At 40.0% G+C, this 25,216-nt stretch overlaps 1 protein-coding gene across 2 annotated transcripts in view; it reads right to left on the reverse strand.

Annotated features, from left to right (window-relative positions):
* Positions 1-7,502: 7,502 nt before the first annotated feature.
* Psmd12 (proteasome 26S subunit, non-ATPase 12) overlaps positions 7,503-25,216 on the reverse strand; it is a 29,902-nt gene continuing 12,188 nt past the window's right edge. For both annotated transcript variants that reach the window (XM_004870257.4, XM_021248593.2), the window contains exons 4-11: positions 23,315-23,422; positions 22,004-22,108; positions 18,978-19,127; positions 18,753-18,887; positions 17,466-17,578; positions 16,031-16,205; positions 13,117-13,194; positions 7,503-11,778 (exon numbers count right to left, since the gene is read on the reverse strand). In XM_004870257.4, coding sequence (XP_004870314.1) covers positions 11,569-11,778; positions 13,117-13,194; positions 16,031-16,205; positions 17,466-17,578; positions 18,753-18,887; positions 18,978-19,127; positions 22,004-22,108; positions 23,315-23,422 — 1,074 coding nt within the window. In that variant the 3' untranslated portion in view covers positions 7,503-11,568. The remainder of the gene's footprint in view (positions 11,779-13,116; positions 13,195-16,030; positions 16,206-17,465; positions 17,579-18,752; positions 18,888-18,977; positions 19,128-22,003; positions 22,109-23,314; positions 23,423-25,216) is intronic.

The following is a 25,216-nucleotide window of genomic DNA, read 5'->3' on the forward strand; positions in this document are numbered from 1 at the left end:
TCCTCTAGCCTCAGTCTCCCAAGTAGCTGGGATTACAGGTATTGCCACTTTGCTTGGCACATCCTTTCTTTATATTACTGTAGTTCCTTCTCTTAGTGTTACTCCGGTTAAAGTTATCTGGTTATTCTTCAAAGTCCTTACTTTTTTTTTTTTTGGTACCGGGGATCGAACTTGGGTCCCTCCACCTTCGAGGCAGGCGGTGGAACCACTGAGCTAAATCCCCTGCCCCAAGTCCTTACATTTTTGTAACACGTGCTAGGGACTTTTCTAGATGTAGGGAATCTAGTTGTCAGACGTTAGATAGATGTTGCCATGCAGGGAACCATTACATATCTGCTTACCTACTTGGGTGCAGAATATATTGCTGCCATAATAAATTTTAGAGAAATCATTTACTTCTCAACCCTTACTGTAATCCCTAAGGACTGACAGCAGAAGAAAATCACATTACTCTTCTCTTTCAAGCTTTGCATTCTAAAAAGTAAAGAAAATGTGGTCTTGCACAGCCTTTTCATGAAGTGGAACACTTTGAATAAAAGATCTCCGCCGAATTCTACATGATTGGAAAGCAATGCAGAAGCATCAGGAGCCTGGCTGTTTAGTACTCAGTGGGGACCTGGGACCATGTGCATTCAGGAGAAGCAGACATGATGTGTGTCTTAAAAAGCATCTATTCCTTCCCAGAATATCATTGCTCTTTCTTGAAGGTGAGTTTGCTTGCTTCAAGGTATTTAATTCTTCAAATCCTTACCAATTTTAAGTGAATACAATGCCGGAAACTTGATCAAGTAAGTCTACATCACGTTGCTTTAACCTTTTTAGCTTCTGCACGTGCATGTGAAGTTGAGGCATTATGAAACCAGGAAGTTTTCTTTTACAGTTCAAAGAAAATGTCCAAAGTTCAAATTAAGGTGTGAAATTGAACAGGGTACTAAATTTAGAAATAGTAGATTTCTTTTTTTTTTTCTTGTGGTACCGGGGATCGAACTCAGGTCCTTGCACTTGCGAGGCAGGCAGTGGAACCACTGAGCTAAATCCCTGGCCCAAGAAATAGTAGATTTCTTAAAGGCAAAGATGATTTTATTGCACACTTGAAATCCTTGGCAGATTTCACCACATGTTAAATAAGGATAAGGCAGTAAGAGAGCAATAGAGAAAACTAAGGGGATGCATTTGCCCTGCTTCCCGCGTCCTAGTGGATGAAGCTGCCTTGATGGGAGCATGGGGGGGCAGGGGATATTATTTCTATGCCCTAAATGAAGTTTCTGAGAACTTGGCCCAGATGTGTTTCTGTGGTTATTATCAATAATCTGTTTATTTTACTATTTTTATTATGCATACTGAATAATCCTCTTTATATTTGTCCTTAGCAATTCCAACTGTGCTTTAGATTTTTTACTTCTAAAACCCTAACAAGTCTTTAATGGATTTCAGACACACAAGACCACCTATTGTGAAGACAAGAATGCTTCTTTAACAGCATTTGTGCTACTGACTTACACACCCAATACATTCCTGCATAAGTGAAATGCTTCCATAGAAGTGATCACAGGAGGTTCCTATTCCAGAGCCAGGCATGGCAGTGCGTGCCTGTAATCCCATTCGGGATTACACTCGGAGGCTGAGGCAGGAGGATCATGAGCTCAAGGCCACCCTGGACAATTTAGCAAGACACATCTCAACAACAACAGCAGAAAGCCAATATGGAAACCAGATGAAGGGTACACAGAAGCTCTCTGCACTTTCTTTGAAATTTCCTCTAACTCTATAATTATTTTCCCCAAAAGAATCAATAGGCAGATCTGCCCAAAGCAATGGACCACAGGACCCCAAATAGATACTTACACGCAGCCACGTGCATCACAGCACTGCTCATAATAACCCAAGTGTGAAAACCACCCAGGGGACCACCAAGAGATGAAGAAACACCTATCTTTTTTTCATATTAATTTTAATAGTCTATATATTGGCTTAGGGCATCTGTTTGAGAGATGGGACCCATCTTTTTCTTGGCAGGGGTAGGGAGTGTGGTACAGGGATCCAACTCAGGGGGCGCTCTGCCACTGAGCTACAGCCCCAGCCCCTGCAACACATGTGCACATTTTAACAAGTCCTCCAAAATACTTGGCGTGCTGCTGATTTTGTCTGATAGGCACACTGACATGAATGTGGTGGCTCAGCAGGGCTCTGCGGTTACCTTGAGGTTATCCTCCCACAGATAACCGCCCCCGGGAAGCCTGTCACTGTGTAATGCTAGAATCCCACCTCAGGTGACTGTGATAAGGATAAAGTTAAGTGGCCCTGGGAGACTCTCAGTCTCCTTTAGCCCAAATACTTTAGCCCAGCTGCAAAGAGAGCTATTGCTTGCTTGTGTTTTTGGTGATCCACTGTCACTTCCAAATTTAGTCTGGGTTTTGTAGAGGCTACGTTGGAGAAGTGAAAGGCTATGGACAGGAACTGCCACCCTGCATTCATCTCTGGCCCTTTCCCAGGATGTGGTATTATTTTTAATTTTCTGCTTGGGCCAGCAAGGGGCAAGAAGGTCAGAGGCCTCTACGCACCCCCCCCCCGCCCCCACACTATGCTAGCTATGTCAAGGCCATGGAACAAATGTGGTCCGTTTAAATGATATATTTGGGGCTTTGGGCCCACTGATACATTGTGATCTGGTCATGATCCAACACTTCATTTATTACCTGACCTCTATATGCTGACCTCTTCTAAAATGGAGAGGAGGCTGTCATGAGGACAGTCTGGGCCCCAGGCCACTGATGTCAACTGAGACACTGTGTCTAAAAGTCCCCAGAATGCTTAGGTATGATCTTAGTCTGTTTTCTGTTACTATAACAAAATGCATGGGGCCAGGTATGGGAGTACATGCCTGTAATCTCAGCACTCTGGGAGACTGAGGCAGAAGGGTCGGAAGTTTGAAGCCAGCCTGGGCAACTTAGTAACTTGGTGAGACCCTGTCTCAAAATAAAGAATGAAAACAGGCCTGGGGCTGTAACTCAGTGGTAGAGCGCCCCCTGGGTTCAATCCTCGTGCTACTCTCCCTACCTCCACGAAAGAAAATTTAGGGAACACATCCAAACCAGAGCACTCACCCGAATCCATGGCCATGGGTCAGTTTGGGTCAGGACTGGGCAGCTGTGACTGTGCACACTTGCTGTAGTGATGCAGGGTCTTTCCTCCTGGGACCCAGATTCTCCTCCAGTCAGGGGATGAAAACTGGCTCAGCTCCAGAAACTGGGCAAGGAATCATGGCTATTCATTGTGGAGAAAGTATTTATAACTTCTGATTGCATCAATTAAAACCTGAAGGACTGCCCTGTGATCTTGCCCCTAGCGAAGCCAGGCTTCATTAACCATCTCCATAGCTCTCTGGGTATCAGAGAACCCTCGTTAACATTCTGACCTTGCCATTCATTATGATTTTTGTCCCAATCTTGTTTTGGTTTTTTTTGTACCGGGGACTGAACTTGGGACCTTCCAATTGTGAGGCAGGTGGCAGAACCACTGAGCTAAATCCCTGGCCCTCAATCTTGTTTTTAATGGCTAAGTGTCCTGCCCTCGGTTATACTGGGGTCCTTGTCATCTTCATTGCTACCCTTTAAGTGCATCTCCTACTGCAAGTCTTGGCCTGCAGAAGAGCCATCGTGGAGCTTTTGGGCAGGCGTACTTCTCACCTGAGCCTTCCCTGTTCCTTTGGTAAGTGGTGTTCCTTGGGCCTTCTGTGGACCAGTTCTCTGATGGCTTATCAGGCCTTGTGTGCTGTATCCATTCTGGCATGATCCCTGTAGGAGTCTATTTATTTATTTATTATTGTAATTTATTTTTTTTTAAATAGTGCTGAGCATTTAAACCTGTGTTATTATGAGTGACAGGGCTCTCATTGCCAGTTAGCCAGTTAGAAGGTGATCTGGTCACAAACCCCATTATAGAATCCGCTTTCTCAGATCATTTCTAGCCTGCTAGGTAAGCATTCTACCCCCAGCCTATTCTAGGGTCTTTTAACCCTCTTTCCCTCCTTTACCACAACAGTTCCAGCATGTCTGTCACTTAGCATGAGTTGTTGCTTTCTCTAAATTTCTGAAAACCACCTTAAAGGCATGTCAGCACAATCTTTCAGGGTCCTTGCTAAGGTATTTGTCTTAGTTTTTCATTGCTCTAACAAAATATCTGAGGCTGGGTGATGTATAAAGGAAAGAGATTTGTTTAGATCACAGTCATGGTGGGTTTTATTTGTTCTTTTTACTCTGAGAAAGGGCCTTGCTGTGTGGCTCAGACTGACCTTGTGGTTCAAGTGATCCTCCTGCCTCAGCCTTCTGAGTAGCTGTATAGGTGTGTGCTACCATCCCCAGCTTAGCTAACAGTTTTGGAGACTGAAGGTCCAAGATCAGGGAACCCCCATTTATTTGCTGCTGCTGAGAACCTCATGGTCATATCACAACATGGCAGATGGCATCATGGTGACAATGTGTACAATAAGAATCACACTGCAAGACAGGAAGCCAGAGAGCAAGGAGGGGCCAGTCTTGCTCTTTTATAACAACTCCTCTCAGGAAAGGACTGAGGCCCCGAGACCCCAGCCACTTGCTATTTCCCACTAGGCTCCACCTCATAAAGGTTCTACCATCTCCCATCTACCACACTGAGGTCCATGTTTCCAACACAGAACCCTGGGGGGACCCAGGCAAAACATAGCCCAACCATACAGCATTAAGTCCTGTATCTCAGGAGAGCACCTCCATATCATTTCTTGCTTCTCCAATTGTGTGTTTCTACCTCTGTTCCAGCACCCTCAAGACCCACCCCCATATGCACTTTCCTAACTCTTGCTGGCGAGGTCCTGTAGCTTCTTGGGAATCTTGTCCTTTTCCCAACCAGACTTGCCTAGCTACACTGTTCTGTAACTGAATCCTGATCCCTGGTCTTGTGGTTAGAAGAGGGAGTGGAGGCAGATCCCAAGAGGGGGCTGTTGCCTTATAAGGCAGAAATCTTCAGGCAAGGGACTGGGTATTCTTTAACAAGGCACATGAGTGATAAGACCACAGAGCTCAAGGGAATTGAGAGCTTCACACTCTTGTACGTGAACCCAGAAGCCCTCACTCCTTATCTCAGAGCCCCCCAATCCGATCCAATCAGGGAACTGATATCCACATAACCAGATATAGTGGACTTTCCAGCCTCCTCTGTAACGCTGCACTTGTGATAACTCCCAGGCCGGACCCTCAAAACTTCTTATCCATGCTGCCTGGGAGTGACCTCTAGTTTTCACACTTAACCCCCAGGTGGTTATTAATCACTGAGTCTTTTTGGGGGTGGGGGTACTGGAGTTCAAACTCGTTACCTTGCACTTGCAAGGCAGGTGGGAGAACCACTGAGCTAAATCCCTGGCCCCACTATGAGTCTTTATCTTTCTCCCAAGTACTGACTGCCCCGAGAAACAACTACTTAATTCCATTTAACCCTTAACTCTTTCCACAGCATGTCCTAAGAGTCTGTGTGTTCCCTCCACTAGCTGTTCTGATTCTAACAGGGGCTATCTGGGCTCTATCGGTATCACTGCCAGCTGGCCGGGGCGATCAGGTGACACAATCCCACTGTAGTCAGCTGTCTGGATCATGTCCCGCACTCACTGAAATAGATCCTGCTTCCCCTGGAGCTGCTGAGTGCTATTTGCACAAAGGGTACCTACTGGGCCTTCGGAGATCACCACTGGTGCCCATCAAGGAAGGAGGATTGAGAAGTCCAACAATGGTTTTAACAAAGGCTTCTGGCAGTATTTCAGAGGAATTCTCCAAAATTGGAAGAGACTTTCAGAGTTGTCTCAACAGACAGCCAGAGGACCAGGACTTTATATTCTTAAATTAACTAGTCCTTGGGCTAGAGGCAGCTCTTTTCAAGGAGTAGGCAAGGACAGACTCAGCTGTGTGTCATTAACACTCCAGGAACAAGCCTTTTAGTTCTGAGACTATCTGGGTGGCATACTGAATAGCCAAAGAAACAATGGAAGCTGGGTGTGGCAGCACAGTTTTAATCCCTGCATTCTGGGAGGCAGAGGCTGTAGGATTACAAATTCAAGCCCAGCCTGGGCAATTCAGTGATTGAGAGCTTGCCTCAAAATAAAAAACAAAAGTTGAGGGCCGGGGATTTAGCTCAGTGGTTTCGGCGCCTGCTGCCCAAGCACAAGGACCGAGTTCGATCCCCCGTACCAAGTTGAGCTACTAGGGATGTAACTCCAGGCAAGGGCCCTGGGTTTAATCCTTACCTCAGAGAGATAGAGACTGAAAGAAACAAGAGAAAGGAGAATATTCACTTCTTGTAAAGTCAGAAATGCCTACGGATGGGGCCAGGGATTTATTTAGCTCAGTGGTTCCAACACCTGCCTCACAGGTGCAAGGTCCTAAATTCAATCCCTGGTACCAAAAAAATTAAAAAAATAGAAATGCCTAAGGATGGAGCATGAAGAACAAGTTCCTGATCCATTTCTTACAAATAGAGCCTTTCATCAGATTGTTGTTGAAACTGTTGTGTTGAAAACATGAAGAAACTAATGTAACTTGGGAAGCTCCAAGTTTGGAAATGTTTTTATAATTTTTTTGTTTTGGGGTGGACTTATTCTTAGGGAACAAAAACCCTCTAGAGTAATACAAAATTGAAAGTGAGGATTAATTCCAGGGGTATGATGATTTAAAAAGATTATTAGGTTAAGCAAATTAACTCAGTAAGCCATTTGTTTCTACAATGTAACATAAATGACTACAAATCTTCCCAATCTTAGAGAAATAGCAAGATGAAACTTCTGCAATGCTCAAAAAAGTCACTATTTCAATATATTAGGCTCCAAATTAGCAATGTTGCTTTATAGGCACTGAAAAATGACACATTACATCTCAAGAGGCAGCATCAACTCAGAGCTTCACATCCCCAAACAACTGGCACCGAAGAGCACGACAGCTTCACTGTCAGGCCGACTCTCACGTGTGTGTTCAGCTTTTCCTCCTAAAAATCTGTACTGGTGCTAAAGGTAGAACCCAGAGCCTCATGCATGCTTGGCAAGCGCTCTGGCCCCAGCTTTCGTTGTCTTTTTTTTAAAAAAATTAACATAATTTAGTTCTTTCACAGCGCTGTGAAGAGCAGTGGTTCTCAAAGTGTGGTCTGTGGCCTAGGTGGCCTAAAAACTGGGCCCCACCCGGGACCTGCCATCAGATCTGGGAGGGGTGTGTGTGTGTGTGTGTGTGTGTGTGTGTGTGTGTGTGTGTGTGTGTGTGAGCGTGGGGAAGCCTAGTAGCTGCGTGGTGTTCTGATGTGCGCTAAGTCAGAGAACCACTACTGGTCACAGGCACAGTGCAGCCTGGCCTCAGTCACCAAGCCCTGCATCAGAGAATTTAGGCAGGAAAAAAGTATGCAGGCTTTTGAACCAAACATGTACTTTTCCCACTGTTTTTATATTTATCCAGGATTTGATAATTTGTATCTATATTAAAAAACCACACAGATGATTTTTACATACAGCTTTATTTGTAGTCGTCAAAATTTGTAAACAACAAAGATGCCCTTCAGTAGGTAAATGGGTAAATTGTGGTACATTCTGACAGTGGAAAATGAAAGTCCTGTAAAGACCAGGAAGAAACGTAAATGCATATTAACTGAAAGCAGCCAATTTGAAAAGCCCACAAAATTTTTTTTTCTTTTTGTACGGGGGATCAAACTCGGGACCTTGCAGTTGCAAGGCAGAGACGGCAGCACCAAAGCTAAATCCCCAGCCCTGAAAAGCCCACATATTACCTGATTCCAACTACGTGACTTTCTGAAGACAAGAGTATAGAGACAGTCAAAAGGGTTCTGAGGTTATCTCTTGTGTTCTCCAGAGAGCATTCTGGAGGCAGTGAAGATACTGTTAGGGTAAAATAATGGATACACATACTCAACTCCCTATGATGAATGTATTCATTATGTATCTTACGTACCACAAACACAAATGTACTACTAAAAAATTAAAAATGGATACATGTACATTTGGCTGAAATCAGAAAATGCACACACGTGCCAACCCTAAAGTCTCAACGTAGTTCGCCTGTCATAGCTAACGCATAGGTCTGGAGGGGATGCTGGTAACGGGGGAGGCTCTACACCTATGGATGTAAGGGGTACATGGAAACCTCTGGTAGTTTCCACTCAATTCTGCATGGACTGAAAGCTGTTCTAAAACACCAGTCTAGTGTAAAGAAAACCAAACCACCAAAACCCAAAGGTTTAGAGACAGATGGCTTTAGGAAGATAAAAACAAAAATTATCCATACTTTTTGTTTTAAAGTAAGAGAACTGAAAAGTGACCTTTTAAAGTATGAGTTTATTTTCTAGGTTTTCTTAAATACCCACAAATCAGTATTTTTATTGCTGCTATATTCAGAAGCTGAAAACAATTTAAAATATGTACTTTTATTATACATTTAACACTTAGAATGGAACTATGTGAGTTTTAAGGGTAAGTTTTTCAATGATTTAATAATAAGCATATGGAAATTGAAGATAATTATACCAACAGCTATTGAACTCTGTAATAAAAACATAAATTATAAGGAAACACAGATAATTCATAAAAAGACAGTGACCTATCCCCTCACCTGCTGGTTAGCTAATGAAAACAATATTGAATTAAATATAATCTTCATAGTTAAACACAGTAGTTCTATTCTTTCATGAATGCCTTTAAGTCCAAAATGTAAAACAGGATTAATTTAGGTTCTGAATATCTCTAATCTTGACTATCTTATGCTAATGGATTCTTTTTGGTAGCACTAAGAAATTGGTAAATAATCAGTTTGCTTGATTAATATTTGAGAGGAAAGCAAGAAATGGGTAGGAAGCTTATCAAGTCAAGTGAGATTTGGTCACCAGGACACAAGTATAAAAGGCACCAAATCATAATACATGTAGAGCTGAACATTTCATGACAATCAGAGAAGCGTCTAAGATCCCTTCAGTAACACACTGGCCCAGCAGCCCGGGTTTGGAAGCCCAGAAATAGCAGTCCCTGCAAAGATGAAGTTAATGAGAAGCTAGATTCAAATTAGATCCAATTTTACTTGCAATTAAGAAGTACAAAATGATTTTGTCTATACTTTTCAGTCAAAAGAAAAGAAAGATCATATTGTTATTGTTACAGTGAACTTGCTGTATTTTTGTTTGGCTTTTTTTTTTTTGGTACCGGAAATTGAACTTGGGTCCTTCCACTTGTGAGGCAGGCGGCGGAATCACTGAGTTAAATCCCTGGCCCATTTGGTTGGGTTTTTTAAAGATAAGTGACAGCAGATGATCTGATGTAACCAATGCACTGAATTTGCAAAGAATAAAACTAGATCACTCTAGTGCTATATGGCATTATTCACAACTACTACAGAAGTTCCACAATTGTCCCTAGTAAGTGGGAAATTATGAAAAATGCTATTTATAGAATCCTTAGTTTTTTTCTTCAATTGGATTTTCTTAAAAAAGTAGACCTCTGGGCTGGGGATTTAGCTCAGCGGTTCCGGCGCCTGCTTCGCAAGCACAAGGTCCTGAGCTCGATCTCCGGTACCAAAAAAAAAAAAGTAGACCTCACTTTCATTTAAATATAATTTTAAATAATTTTTTTAACATTGCTTCATTATTGTTTTCTATGAAATAAACCAAATTCAAAACACTTCTAAAATTTGCTTCTAACTGATCTCAGATGTTTCTGACACTAATAAAACTATTTTGTTTTTAAATTTGTTAAAAAAAAAAAAGTAAGACTCTTCCATTTAATGAGGGTGGCCTGATATCTGTTCTTTTTTTAAGCATTAAAAAATATTAGGTTATCCAACATCATATAATGGACCTAAGGTTGCTGTAGTGAAATAATGAATTTGGACTACTGACGACATAATTAGACCTATAAACAAAAGCTACAAAGAAGTCTTATAAAAATGACTTAAAAACAAGCGCCAGGAATTTAGCTCAGTGGCACCATGCCTGCCTCACAAGCGACAAGGTCCTGAAGTTTGATCCCTGGTGGAGCCGGGTGTGGTAGCACACACCTGTAATCCCAGTACTTGGGAGACTGAGGCAGCAGGATCGCAATGTGTTTGAGGGAAGCCTGGGATACATAGTGAGTTCAAAGCCAGCTTGGACTACATAGTAAGACCCTGTCTCAAAAAAACAAAGAAACAAACAAAACAAAAGAAAAAACAGTGGTGGTGGGAGAAAAGCCAAAAAAAGAAAGTCATTACTCCCATATAGAGAGGATTTAAAACTCAACAGCCTGTATTAGCACATGATGTCACTTGATTTTGTTAAACAATTGGTTAAGTCAGGGGAAGGAGGATAAAAGTAATCAAACTACTGTGACTGAAAATAGTTTGATTAAAAGTCTAAGCAAGCATGGTGGCACAAGCCTATAATCCCAGCACTCAGGAAGCTGAGGCAGGAGGACTACCACAAGTTTGAGGCCAGCCTGGGATATGTAGTGAGTTGTTCAAGGCCAGCCTGAACTATACAGTGAGACCCTATCTCAAAAAAACAACACCTCCACTCCACCAAAAATATCTATAGTCTACCAGGTCATTCCATATACATTCCATCTAGAGACCTTCTGCCACAATACCAAAAGTACAGATCACAATTCTATTCCAAAAGTTCTTGTTCAATGCTGCTTTTTCATTCTACTAAGTCACTGATAGTTTCATGACAATTTAAGAACCATGTGGTGGGGTACACTGGTACACACCTGTAAGCCCAGATACTTGGGAGGATGATGCAAGAGGATCAAAAAACTGAAGCTGGGCTGGGGATTTAGCTCAGTAGTTCTGCCGACTGCCTCACAAGCGGAAGGTACTGAGTTCCATCCCTGGTACCAAAAAACCCCCACAAAAATTGAGGCCAGCCTAGGCAACTGAGATGCTGTCTCAAAAAATAAAAAAGGGGGCCGGGGATTTATCTCAATGGCACTGTCCCTGCCTCACAAGTACAAGGTCATGAGTTCGATCCCCGGTACCAAAAAAAAAAAAAAAAAAGAGAGAGATCCCTGGTACCAAAAATAAAAATAAAATAAAATTTTAAAAAAGGGCTGGATATGTAGTGCAGTGCTTCCTAAATTCAATCCTCCGTACTGCAACAAAGAAAACAAAAGCAAAAAAACCACTCGTCAAATCACTACCCCACAAAAAGTTAGAAGCAGAGGTAACTATAAAAAGGAAATCCACATATACTGCTTTTATTATATGGTTGTTAGTTGATGAAAACAAGTAAAAAGCTTTCAAATGATAGAAAAACACACTTGGATAAGTTATGACAGAATTTTTTGTGTGTACTGAGACAGTAGAAACATCAATTTTTGCACCAACTGCAAACACAGAGTCAATAATGAAACTTGGGAACTGAAAGGTCAAAGGGAGCCTTAAACACATTCACTATTTTAAAACCTTAAACAAGAGCAGAGAAGAAAAAAAATAAAAACAAACAAAAAACAACATGTACACCATGATAACAGTCTTTTTTTTAATGACTTCCTATTTTCTCTCTTTTCTAAAAGCATTAAGACCCTTATTGTAGATTATGTATCATCTCCTCTTTGGCTATGAGGTGTGTGGTTTTGTTAACCAGAGACATCAATGAGTTCAGTTTCTGAGACCAGTCATTTAATAAATTATTTGGATCCTTGGGTCTCTGGAAGTTGATAATTCCTGCCAACCTGTCAACTTTAGCAAAGATGGTCTTGTTAACTACTAAATTCGACAAAAAAGCCTCTGACTCCTGCAAGAGAGAGAGACAAACTGGATTAAGACAGAATCATTACAGAGGATAAACAAATCTTAAGATTTTTTATGGGCCGGGGATTTAGCTCAGTGGTTTCGCCGCCAGCTGCGCAAGCGCAAGGACCCGAGTTTGATCCTTGGTACCAAAAAAAAAAAAACAAAAACATTTTTTAAACTCTTCAAAACATGAAGGGCTAAAATTCATTATTAATAGCAGCTGCTGACTATAATGACAACGTATGCATCATAACTAGTGTACTTGTTGTATGACAGTCTAAGCAGTGAACAGAACTGCAGTCTCCTCAGGGTCAGGGCTGAGACTCAATCTCCTCCCTCCAGGATTCTGTCTGCCAGTGCTGGAGACACATCAGGCACCATCAGCAAGCTGCTCTCCTCCCCTGGCTAGGTTCCCGGTAAAAGGCACTGTGCTACAGTTTACCTGTTTCTACAGGTGCTGGGTTAGAATATACACTGTGCCACCTGGCAACGACGTAGCCATGGATGTTGCACTTTACTTCTAAGGAATCAGGTGCTGTCATCTGCAATGAGAACTAACTACCCAATCAAGGCTCAAGCCTTTTAACTCTTGATATTCCATGGTTTTGCTTTTTCAGCTAAAGTGTGTCGACTCCTTTTGGTCAAAGAAATGGTCCTTTAGGCCATGACCACACACAGTTAACTCCTGCATCTCTGCAGAATGCATGTGTGGTCAACATGAAATGCAAGCCTGAATGCGAAGCTCCCCAACAAGTCCTTTGCAGGTGAACTGCAGCTGAGTCTGCTTCATGTATTTTATTTCCGCAGTTTATTTTTGTGGAAACTAAAACACACTGATTATATATACATTTTTTTTTTTTGGTACCGGGGATTGAACTCAGGACCTTCCACTTGCAAAGCAGTATATATACATTTTGAACTTTAAATTAATCAATGTATGGGCCGGGGATTTAGCTCAGTGGTTCTGGTGCCTGCCTCGAAAGCGCAAGGTCCAGAGTTCGATCCCTGGTACCAAAATCAATCAATCAATCAATCAATCAATCAATGTAAAACTGGTATTTAAGTAAAGGGCTGGGGTGGGGGGTAGTTGAAGATTGAATCCAGAGCACTGAGCTACACCAAGTCCCTAAGTGAAGATTCTAACTAATGTAAATAATCCTAATGCAACTGTGAACTTATTATCTAGGCTATGTTTTGGCACTCAAGTTAGTTTGGAAAACTTTCTATCACCTAAACTTACATCATAAACAAAACTGTTTCTTCCACTCAATTTTTACAAGTTGACTGATATTCAAAAGAATGGTTACAAATAACCCAAACAATGTTGCTCATTACTTACATCAACAGACAGATCCAGAAGTTGTGCCATCCTTTTCATTGTAATCCGAGTGTAGTACTTGGCCATTATTCTAATATTCTGGGGACAGGACAGAGGGCAGGGGGACACGTAAGGTTGAAAGTCCACTCATTTTCATATCCAAAGTTCGCTACAATGTAAGAATCGGTCCACCTCTAGAATGAAGCTGGTTCTAAGTTTCAAAAACAAGCCTAAACACTGAGATACTTTAGTTATTTCTGAATTACTTTTTTTTTTTGGTACCAGGGATCAAACTTGGGTCCTTGTGCTTGCGCAGCAGGCGGTGAAACCACTGAGCTAAATCCCCAGCTGAATTATTCTTTACAGAGTCAAATAATAAGCTTGTTTTAACTAAGTTGTGGTTATAAAATATGGCAACTACTAAAATACTTCTTCTAAGTGCAAGAACCTAAAGTTTCTGCCTATTTATTTATAGGTTTGAGCAAGATCTCACTATGTAGTGAGGGGTGATCTCAAACTCGCTATGTAGGTAGCCTGGTCTTGAACTTGGAGCCCTCCTACCTTGGCCTCTCAAATGCTGAGATCACAGGTGCGTGCTATGACACCAAGCTGACACAAATGTTTTAAAGGTTAAAACTCAAAATACAAATATACATACATAAAATAAAAAGAAAATCTCAATATCCTTATCCCTTAGATCCTTCTCATTAAAGGTAACCTGAAAGTAAATTTCCTAATTTCCAGTGGAAATGGTGAATAGAAATAGAGACTTCCCCGTACTATTACATTAGTGTTCTTTTTGTTTTTTGTTTTTAAGGTACCGGAGATTGAACTCAGGACCTTACGCGCCTATGAGGTAGGCATGGCTTCACTGAGCTAAATCCCCGGCCCCATATTAGTGTTCTTAACAAAACACCAATACCTACAAGAAAAAATGAGGAGGTGTGGGGACAGAAATGAAGTCAACTTTGAAGAAAACTCTTATCAGGACTGACAATATGCCAACCTCCTAGAAAGCCTGAGATCCATTCTATGCTCCCCCTTTTCCTTCACCTTTGTTTTTGTTTTGATTGAGATAACGTCTCACTATGTTGTTCAGGCTGGCTTTGAACTCACTATGTAGCCCACACTGGCCTTGAACTTACAGCCGATCCTCTTGCCTCAGCCTCCTGAGTGCTGGGATTACAGCTGTGCGCCACCATGCCCTGCTCTCTTTATCCTTTACAGTGAATCATGCATGACCAGTCTACTGATTTCCTTCCTTAATTCCATTTCATGTACCCACTTCAACCTCTTGACTGCTGCTTTAATTCAAATGCACATAGCCCCTCACTGAACAGCTCACCTCATTTCAGTCTTACATGTCTCTAAATTCACAGTTCACACTCAGAGAAAAACTTTGTAAAATACAAGCCTGGACATTATGCACTTAGTTAAAAGTTTTCATAACTGGGGTGTACAAAATTTGTTTATGATAGTTCCAGACCTCCAGCTTTTCCTGGAGTTTCCCAAATTCCCTGAAGGTTTGTACCTCTGACTATGCCATCTGCCTCAGTGACTGCTGTCCCTGTCTGCCTGGAGCCTGTGCCCTCTCCCTGCAAGTCTCACCTCCTTCTTCAATCCCTTCATCTCCAGGCTGACCCTTCTTCCACATAAAGCCAATCAAGTGGACTCTCTACACTCTTGTACCATAATATCTTAGTATTTTTTTTTATTTATAAACATCTTTCCCCATGATTTTTAATCTTCTTGAAGGTGGAGGACATGACTTGTTCTCCCATGTGTCCCAGCACTTTTTATCATATCTGGTACAACAGAATGCTCACAAGAAATATTTGTTACATGAATGAATCAATGTTGACATAACTCAGTTTACAGTGATGCTAAGAAGATCAAAGTGCAGGTTTAACATATGTAAGCCACTTCTAAGGCAGCAAGTGAGCATCAGTGAAACACCCCTTCCCCTCATTCTTAGAAAATACTCTCTAGAGGTTTTTTGTTTTATTGATTTTTGGAGACAGGGTCTTACTATACTTTTAATCTTTTTTTTTTTTGTACCGGGGATCCAACTCGGGACCTTGTGCTTGCGAGGAAGGCAGCAGAACGACTGAGCTAAATCCCCGGCCCAAGGGTCTTATTATACTGCCTAGGCTGGGCTTGAACTGCCTCAGCTTCCCGAGTAGCTGGGATTACAGGCACATTCTGAAGGGCATGGCCTTCCTTCTGGGCTATAAAATTTTGTATTCTTGAGAGGTCCTCCCAAAATGAAACACGCTCAAATAGTTATTTTTTCTAAGAAGCCAAAAATCCAAAGTAAATTATTTGTTTAAAAAAAATTTTAATAAAAAAAATAAAAGCCACAACTGGGGGAAAAAAAGCTAACATGGGTTGGATAAATTCTGATATGCTTTGGGAAATAAAGAGTGAACATTTGAACAACAAATGTACATTCCCCAGTGTAGGGCATAGAAGAAAAAATCTTTTAAGAATTAAAAACATAGGGCCGGGGATTTAGCTCAGTGGTTTCACCGCCTGCTGTGCAAGCACAAGGGCCCAAGTTTGATCCCTGGTAACAAAAAAAAAAAAAGAAAAAGAATTAAAAACATAACATCAAAAGAAACAACTGATTATCAAATTAAAAAAATAAAAGTTTACAGTAGCACATGCTTGTAATTTCAGCTGCTTAGGAGGCTGAGGTGGGAAGATGGGAAGCTGAAGCTCAGCTCAGGCAAGAGCCTGTCTCTAAATTTTAAAAAAGGGGGTAGGTGGGGTGGGAAAGTAGCTTAGTGTGAGGCCCTGAGTTCAATCCCCAGTACTGCCAAAAAACCCAGTTTATGCTCAAAATTATCACAGTTTAATTTGAAGATGATTCAGAAAAGTAAATTCACTAAAGATTAAAATGAAAAATCCTATTTCTACCATGGCAGATCCTTACATGTTCAACGACTCTGTTCTTCAAATCTTTCCACCTTTTTTCACCTTCTTCTGTAGAGGCAAAAACATCAGTTGCAGGATTCTCGAGGGAACCTTTCCTTAATTCCATCCCATAGTCCTCAACAAGTGTGGACCAACGCATCAACTCCATTGTGGTGAAAAGCTTTAAAAGATCCCTGTGAATTGTATAAAACTTAATATTCCGACCCTGTAAAAATTAAGCATCATCTAAAACAGGTTTAGCATCCTTAGTTCAAAAATGCAAAATGCTCAAAATCTGAAACTTTTTGAGCCCTGATATAATGCCACAAGTGGAAATTTCTACACCTGATTTGTGTTTGAAGGCAGTCTGTCCTAAGATTAAAAAGCTGAACTTATGTGAGAATAAGTTTCAGAAAATAACTGCTTATTGGGAGTAAAGAAATTCAGTTAGGAATGATGGTGATGCTTTTCGATGGCTCATTGTATATGAACTTTGTTTTATAAACAAAATTATTTTAAAAATACTACATAAATTTATCTTCAGGCTATGTACATGAGGTATATAAAAAACAAATGAATTCTGTGTTCAGACTAGGCTTCCATCTTCAGTTATCAATTATATATATGATATATTTAAAAACCTGGGGAAAAAAATCCGAAACTGCAAACATTTCTGATCCCAAGTATTTCAGATAAAGAGATTCTCAGCATGTATAACAGAAAATTTAAAAAATAAAATCAGACTGTTCTTATACATTTTTATTTAGAACAAAAATTTGACTGTTACTTATTCTACCAAATACTCCTTTCCCACAGTAATACTGAATAGAGCATTCCCATAGTTAACGTTCTGCTCTCTTCTGTACTGTATTTGTCAAGCTCTGAAATAATTGTAAACATATTTATGAACAAATAAAATATCTCTTAAAAATTAAGTCCATCATGTTTACGATATAACATGTTTTATATACAACAGATTTTTAGAAGTATATATTTCTGAAAAACCACCCCCACACTATGATAAAACTTTATAAAATGATTAACCAAAAGCAATTAAACTTGATTAGTTTAGAATAAAATGTTATCCCATTACATTAATTTCTAGTGCAGTACTGAAAAACATTTCACCACTTTATTATCTTTAGTTTTGTTGTCTATCATAATCTACCAGTAATCAATGAAGAAGTGTATACTTAGGGCAAGCAATTTTCTTTCAAAATGGTGTTTCTTGAGGAGATAATCTTTTGCAAAAGGGAAGGGGACCAAGAGATGGAGGGAGGAGGAAGAGGGGAGGGCAAGGGGAAGTAAAAAGAATTAAGACATATTATGTACGTGTACCAGCTCCTCACAATGAATGTAATCATTATGTACTACAAACATGGACTAATAAGAATTAAATTTTTAAAAAATACTGTTTCTGTTGAGAATAGTATGCTAATTACAAAACTGCTTACTTGTATTTGGGAATTTCTTCTAACTTCTTGTCACCACTTATTCGGTGAACCAAATCTGACTGTTCATTGTCAAAAGGAGCCAGGATAACATAAAGAACAACACTTTTCAGAGCCTGAAAAAGTTGTACAACACAATAGGTTATATGCAATATTAGAAACGTAATGGGAACTTTGACAAGAACTAAAACATTGTGGAATGATTATATATATTAAATTCTAAAAATTTTTTGAAGCCAGGGTCTTCTTGTGTGGTTCAGGGTGGCCTTAAACTATGTGGTCTATGGGCCGGGGATTTAGCTCAGTGGTTTCAGCACCTGCCTCGAAAGTGCAAGGTCCCAAGTTCGATCCCCAGTACCAAAAAAAAACTATGTGGTCTAGGCTACCTTTGAATTCACAGTGAACGTCCTGCCTCAGCCTCCTGAGTGCTGGGATTACAGGCAAGTGCTACCACTCCCAGCCTATTGCTCTTTTTTTTTTTTTGGTACCGGGGATTGAACTCGGGACCTTGCGATTGGCAGGCAGGCAGCGCAAACACTGAGCTAAATCCCCGGCCCAAGCCTATTGATTTTTAATTTTGTGCTCAAAAAGATTTAGGAGGAAAATCTTACAAGGGTGTCTTTCCATGTATTTTTTGGTAATACTTAATTTTCATAAGACTAATTCAATAAATATTTGAAGTATAACTTCCACTGACTTTTTAAAACATTCTTTTTTTTTTTTTTGGTACCGGGCATCAAACTCAGGACCTTGTGCTTGAGAGGCAGGCAGCGGCAGCAAGCTAAATCCCCAGTCCCCTTTTAAACATTCATTTTGACAAGTGCATAAAGGAGAAGTTCTTATAGCAAGTTAGCAGCATAAATACAAATACATATATGAGCTCTTTAAAAGAGGTTTGGTTGGGCCGGGGATTTAGCTCAGTGGTGCTGCCCCCTGCCTCATAAGCGCAAGGTCCTGAGTTCAATCCCTGGTACCAAAAAAACAAAAACTAAACAAAAAAAACTCTGAGGAATAAAAGAGGTTTGGTTAAAAAAAAAGTTTTCCAAAGTAACACTGAGCTTGAACCACTGTACCTATGTTAAACATTAAGCCTTCAGTTCTTCAAGTGATACATGATTTAAATGCTTACCCCAATTAATGGGACACAGTAAGGGTATACTAAGCATCAACACAACGAATAGAAAGCAGCATCGTACACGTGCCCAGAATTTCTATAGTTACAATGATGTGAAAGTAAAAAGACATAACTTCTTCCTAACAATGTCGTGAATTCTAAGAATATCATTTTACCTGTTGCCACTTTTCATTTTCTGCCTGTATACAGGGAGTATCATATATTGCCCTGTAGTGCTTACAAATAGACAGATAGGATCCCTCATGCTGATCCAGCTGAATCATTAAATTATAGTATTTCAACTTTAATTTCTGAAAAACAAAAAGTAACAAAATAAATTGGGGTATATGGGCTTTATTCAAACACTTTCAAAGTAAACAAGTAGTCAGATCTATGCTCACCTCTGTGTTTTCTTCCTGGAAAAACTTCGTATTAATTTTCTTGCTGATGATCTGTGTCCGAATGTAATCCTTCACAGCAAGGCAGAGCCGCATTTGCTCCAAAATAAACTCCACTCGCTCTTTTTTTTCCATTGATCCATAGGTTTCCACCTAGCAGAGTTAATTCCTCAAGTAAGTTTAGAATGCTTAATAATATTTATGACTTGTTACAAAACTGAGATAGATATTTAAAAATCCACCTTGTCAAATAAGAACTACCATGCACATATAGAGGGTTGATGATTATATAAAAAGCTAATTACTTTCAGGAAATTACAATTTAAACACTTACTGTAACAGTAAAATGGACTTCTCCCTCTTTTGGTGTACATGTCTGTGAGCTTTAATGCATTGGTTGGTTTGTGTAACCGCCATCACAATGAAGACAGAGCATTCTATCACCCCCAAAACTCCCTTGTGCTACCCTCTCATAGTCCATGCTTCGTCTATTTGTGAGCTCTGACAACCATCATCTGTTCTCCATCAGCAGATTTGTCTTTTCAAGAATGTCAAATGTTCAATCCCCAGCGCCCCCCACCCAAAAAGAATGTCAAATGTAAGGCCAGGGATTTAGCTCAGTGGTACCATGCCTGCCTCGCAAGTGCAAGGTCCTGAATTCAATCCCCGTACCAAAAAAAAAAAAAAAGTCAAATGTAGTATGTGGTCATTGGAGAATGTCTTTTTTGTTTCTTTGTTATTTTTAAGACAGGGTCTTATTATGTAGTTCTGCCTGGCCTTGAACTCACTATGGACCCTGTTTGGTCTCAAACTCGCAGTGATTCTCCTGCCTCAGCCTCCCAAGGGCAGGGACTGCAGGTGTGTACCCCTATGCCTGCCACTGGAGAATGTCATTATTTACTCCACATATTGTTCTGAATTGTAAGATCATTAAGTCATGTGCATGAGCTCATTCTTTTTATTGTTTAGTAGTAGTCCATTATAAAGACATAACAGGGATTATCCAATGACCTACAGAACATCTGGGCTGATTCCATCCTTGGGTTATCACAATAAAGCGACTCTCAAGGTTAGTGATAAGGCTTTGTATGTGTTTAAGTTTACATTTCTCATAGGTAAATTATCAGGGCTGGGACTGCTGGGTCATGTTAAGGGTACATTTAACTTTAAAAGAAACTGCCAACCTGCTTTCCAGAGTGGCTGCACCATTTTTGTTCTCATCAATAGCATATTAGAGTCCTTGTACCAAAAAAAAAAAAAAAAAAAATAAGAGTCCTAGCTGCTTTGCATCGCTGCTAGCAGTTGTACTGGTTTTTAATTTTAGCCCATCTAATAGGTATGTAATTACACCTCATATGGCTTTTTTTCCTAATGACTAATGTGAAAAAACTTCATGGGCTCTCAATTTATATAACAGCTGAAACCATGACATAAAAAAGCACTGATCTTTTCTTAATTCGGATAACACCTAATACAGAATGCAGAGCCACAGCAGATGTACACAAATACAATGTAGAGAATATATTACATTAACCACATGAAAAAGTTCTTCTTCGGTTTTTTTTTTGAGAGAGGGTCTTGATGTAGTTCCAGACTGGCCTTGAACTCATGGTGATCGTCCTGCCTCAATCTCCTAAGTGTTGGGATTATAGGTGTATACCACAATGGCAGGCAAAAAACAATTCCAATGTTAGGTATACATATATTATAAATGAATTTAATAAAATCCAGGATGATCTATTTACAAAGTAGAATGAAGGCTAGACACCAGTTTCTCTGTAATTTTTTCCCCCCTCAACACTGAGGATTAAACCTAGCGCCTTGTTCATGCTAGATAAAAGCTCAACTCTGAGCTACTATATATCCTCAGCCCATTTTTGTTTTTATTTTCAGGCAGTCTCTTGCTCAGGCTGGCCTCAAACTTGCAACCCTCCTGCCTCAGTCTCCTGAGTACCTAGGATTACAAGCATGCACCACTGTACCTCTCTGTTTTGTTTGGTTGAGGCAGAGTCTCTCTGTAGTTCAGGCTGGCCTCAAACTCACTATGTAGCCCAGGCTGGCCTCAAACTTGCAGCGACCCTCCTGCCTCAGCCTCTTGAGTGCTGGGATTACAGGTGTGTGCCACCATGCCCAGCTTCTCTCTAATTTTTATTTAGGAAAATTACAAACAGACAAAATGCAACCAATGTTGCATTTATACATCTTCATTCACTTTCCAAAGTCAATTACTCTGAAGCAAATCTTACCCAACATATTACAAATAAATATTTCAGTAGATATCTCTAAAACATAAATTAAAAAACATCTTATCTAAAAACTTCCTTATATTACCATGTATCTAGTTAGTCTCTAATAGCATCATATCTTTTTTTTTTTTTTTTTTTGGTACCAGGGGTTGAACTAGCATCATATCTTTTTAATACTGAACTAGTATCCAAATAGACTCACACTTTGTCATTGGCAGCTAGATTTCTTTTCTTTTTTGCAATGCCAGGAATCCAACACAGAGCTCTGTGCATGCTACGGTAGAACTCTAGCACTGAACTACACCCTGGCTCTGGAGATTTTTCATTGCTAAACGAATTTGGTCTGGAAATTTACCAGCAATCAAAATACTCAGGAAGAATGAAGCCAGTGATTTAACACTGTGTAAGTAAACAGAACTCAAATGTTCAAATAATGGCACCAACTTAAGACAGCTCTATTGATTTTAATTCTTTTGGTTTGGTTGTGGTTTTTTTTGGATACTGGGGATCAAACTTGGGACTTTGTGCTTGCAAGGCAGGTGGTGGAACTATAGAGCTAAATCCCTGGCCCTTGATCTTAACTCTTTTTTCAAAACTTTTTAGTAGCTAAACTTAACTGGTCTGTGAGGACACAATTTCTAGTGGCCTAAATGACCTCACACCCTGTTGCACTCTTTCTCTTGGTGGTTCAGCACAAAGCAATGAGGTGCCAAAATTAATTACTTCCACCAAAAAATACTGTTGACCCAACACAAAGTTTTACAAATGCCAACGGCACCTTACCTGTAACTCTTGTAAAATGGAGGCTGCTTCTTTGACATCACCATTTTGCTCTTTTATGGTTGCTAATGTTTTAGTCAATCGAGCACGCTCAATTTCAACATAAATCTACAAATAAGAGAAATACGCATTATCAAAATTCCTGCCAAAATGTGTGTAAATTTTAAAAAACTGAACTATTGAAGCTAGGTATAAGAGTTTATGTGTCTTACTGATATTATGCACTTTATCTTCCACATACAGTTATGAGATGTTTTGTTTCACAAATAGAGCCATCATTTTAAAGAAAATCTCTATAAAATATTATCTACATTCTTCAGCTTTAAGACCCTAAATATGAAATTATTATGTTTGACAAATAACATGATCACAGGCTATATGCGTGGTTAAGTGGCACAGAAAATGGAAAGTGGCTTAAAAAGATCTGAAAAATAACACACAAAGAGGACATGCAGTTCAATACCTACACTTCAACCACTGCCCTAGATCTGCTTCATTTTAGGGGAAGGGAGTCTGGACTTAAACTCAGGGCTTTATGCTTGCTAAGCACATCCCCTACCAGAACTACACCCCAGACCAATTCACCCTTAAAATTAGGACTGCTTTAACAATATCTGATCTTGCTAAGGTACTAAAGTTGCTAGTGTTTTGTAGCTATAAGTAATGTTAGTAGATTTATCATTTCCAACAAATAAACATTAGGACTATAACTATAACCTAAAGAGTCGGCCGGGGTTTTAGCTCAGTGGTTCCACCGCCTGCCTTGCAAGTGCAAAGTCCTGAGTTCGATCCCCAGTACCAAAAAAAAGAGTCTACGGCAGTGATGGCCCACTGCAGCACGTGTGTCTAGGGAATGAATTTTCATGCTCTGCAGGAATCCATTCCCCACACCTCAAAAAACCTTAATTTTCTTTCTTTCCTTTTTTTTTTTTTGGGACCAGTGATCGAACTCGGGACCCTGCTCTTGCAAGGCAGATAGTGGAACCACTGAGCTAAATCCCTGGCCCTAAACCTTAAGTTTCAATAATATCAAATTACTTACACAGTTTCCTAAATATACCATATGTTCCTAAATTGTCATTTTTTCTTTTTTTTGAGATGAGGGCCTCACTGTATTCATTGACATATAGGAAGATACTAGAAAGTGATGTACAAAGGTAATGGCTGAATTAAGCTGAGGACAGTTTTGTCCATTTCTTCTTATAAAAAATATATATATGTGTTACACTTGCATAAAATGTCTAAATACACAACTGTTTCTGAATGTAGATACAAAAGAACTTACCACTGTGAGTTATGCCAAGAGAAACTCACCTTTCCTTCTGTAACCATTCGTAGGGTATCAATTAACCGAAGTTTGACTGGGAGGTCTGTGATTTCCTCAACATAAGTACAGCACTGTTGAACCATTTTTGCAACAGCCTAAAATATTAAAAACTATTCAGAAACAAAATTCATTCCTCACATGAGATAAAAAGGCATTCTGATGAAAGGGCTATGGTCAAATCTGGTCTTCCCAGCTGGGTGTGATTGTGCACACCTGTTACCCCAGGACTCAGGAGGCTGAGGCAGGAGGATCGCTGTGAGTTTGAGGCCAGCCTGGCCTATATAGTGAATTCAGGGCCAGCCTAAACTACATAGAGAGACCCTTTCTCAAAAAACAAAAACAAAAAAAATCTGGTTTTCCTAAGTGACTCTAGACACTGAAACATCCATAGAAGAACATCAAAGCACCTCAACCTCCCTGATAGCTACGAAGTACTGAACATTCAGTAATAAATCAATACAGATCAGAAAAACCTCAGATGCAAACTGCAGCCAAGCCACAAACACATGAATAAATGTTAGACTAATTGGGAAAGGGGAAAAGAATTCCACAGTGACGTGAGCCATGACCACAGGATACTGTCATGGAGAACAAGAGTCTGTGGCAGAAGCAGAAGATAAAACAGTTCCATTCTCTGTCCTCTGGGTGGGAGAAGCCAGTCACCCATACCCACCTCAGTAAAATGTGACCCTGAAAGTCAAGAGATTGTCCTGTCTGCTTTACTCAGAAGTAACAGATGGAGACTGGACCACATTCCCTGTAGCTAGCTCAAACATCCCATGATCTAGGTCAGAGGGTAGCAAATACTGCCTACAAATTTTGCACATATATACCAAGTAACTATTCTGGACTTTGTGGACCATAAAAGTCTCTGTGACAAATATTCAACTCAGCATTTGTGACTCAAAAGCTGACAGACAACACATAAACTAATGGGTGTGTGCTGCAGTAAGTTTACTTACAAAAATAGGTAGCAGGTGGGATTTGGGCTTTCATGGACCATTTGCCATCCTCTAATTTAGATTTTAAACAGCATATCATAATCATAATAATCACTAGGATCCTGAATCATCAAGAATGTTACATTAAGTATAATTTAAAACAGCAGAAAAGTAAAGAAAGTTATTTGGAAAGATTCCCATTGAAAACGTTTAATGTTAAAGTACCTCAGGTAACATTTTTAACTATCTGAAAAACTGGCTAATCAGAGACCCAGGGGTTCCAGAAAGCTAAAGGATTTTGCAGATACATCCATCCATCCATCCATATGTACATACGTGTGTGTGTATTTTTTTTCTTTTTTCTCTGACTGCAGAGTCACTATGTTACTCAGGCTGGCCTTGAATTCCCAAGCTCAAGCAATCTCCCTGCCTCAGGCTCCCAAGTAGCTGGGATTACAAATACATGCCTGGCTAAAGCTAAGGGTTTATTGCAAGGATTTGAGACATCTGGTATTTCCGAAAAACATATAAGCCTTCTAAAATGAATTATAATAATGACTTCTAGAAGAGCACCTAATTTGATAAAAGTTATGCAAAAATCAAAACATTAGCAGGACTGGGGATGTAACTCTGTGGTAGAGCACTCTGCCTGGCATGCACAAGGCCTGCCTGGGTTTCATCCCAAGCACTGCGCCCCCACCAAACCAAACCAAACCGCTCATCAAACAAAACAAAAAACAGATGAGATAAAAACAAAACCATAATATCAATATTCTAATCTGAAGTGAACATGTTACTGTTTTTTGAAAAAATGCAAGTAAGTCTCTAGGGAAGTTGTGGTTGGTGTGAATCTTGGACTAAGGTGACAGTCAGTTTGAAACTCTTTTAATTTGAAGCAAAGTAGAAAAGATTTCTTTCCTTTGTGGTACTAAGGACGGAACCCAGGGT

This window comes from Heterocephalus glaber, unplaced genomic scaffold, assembly GCF_053883595.1.
Source record: "Heterocephalus glaber isolate CG9 unplaced genomic scaffold, H.glaber_assembly_v1.0 deba00000937, whole genome shotgun sequence".
NCBI classification, from domain to species: domain Eukaryota; kingdom Metazoa; phylum Chordata; class Mammalia; order Rodentia; family Bathyergidae; genus Heterocephalus; species Heterocephalus glaber.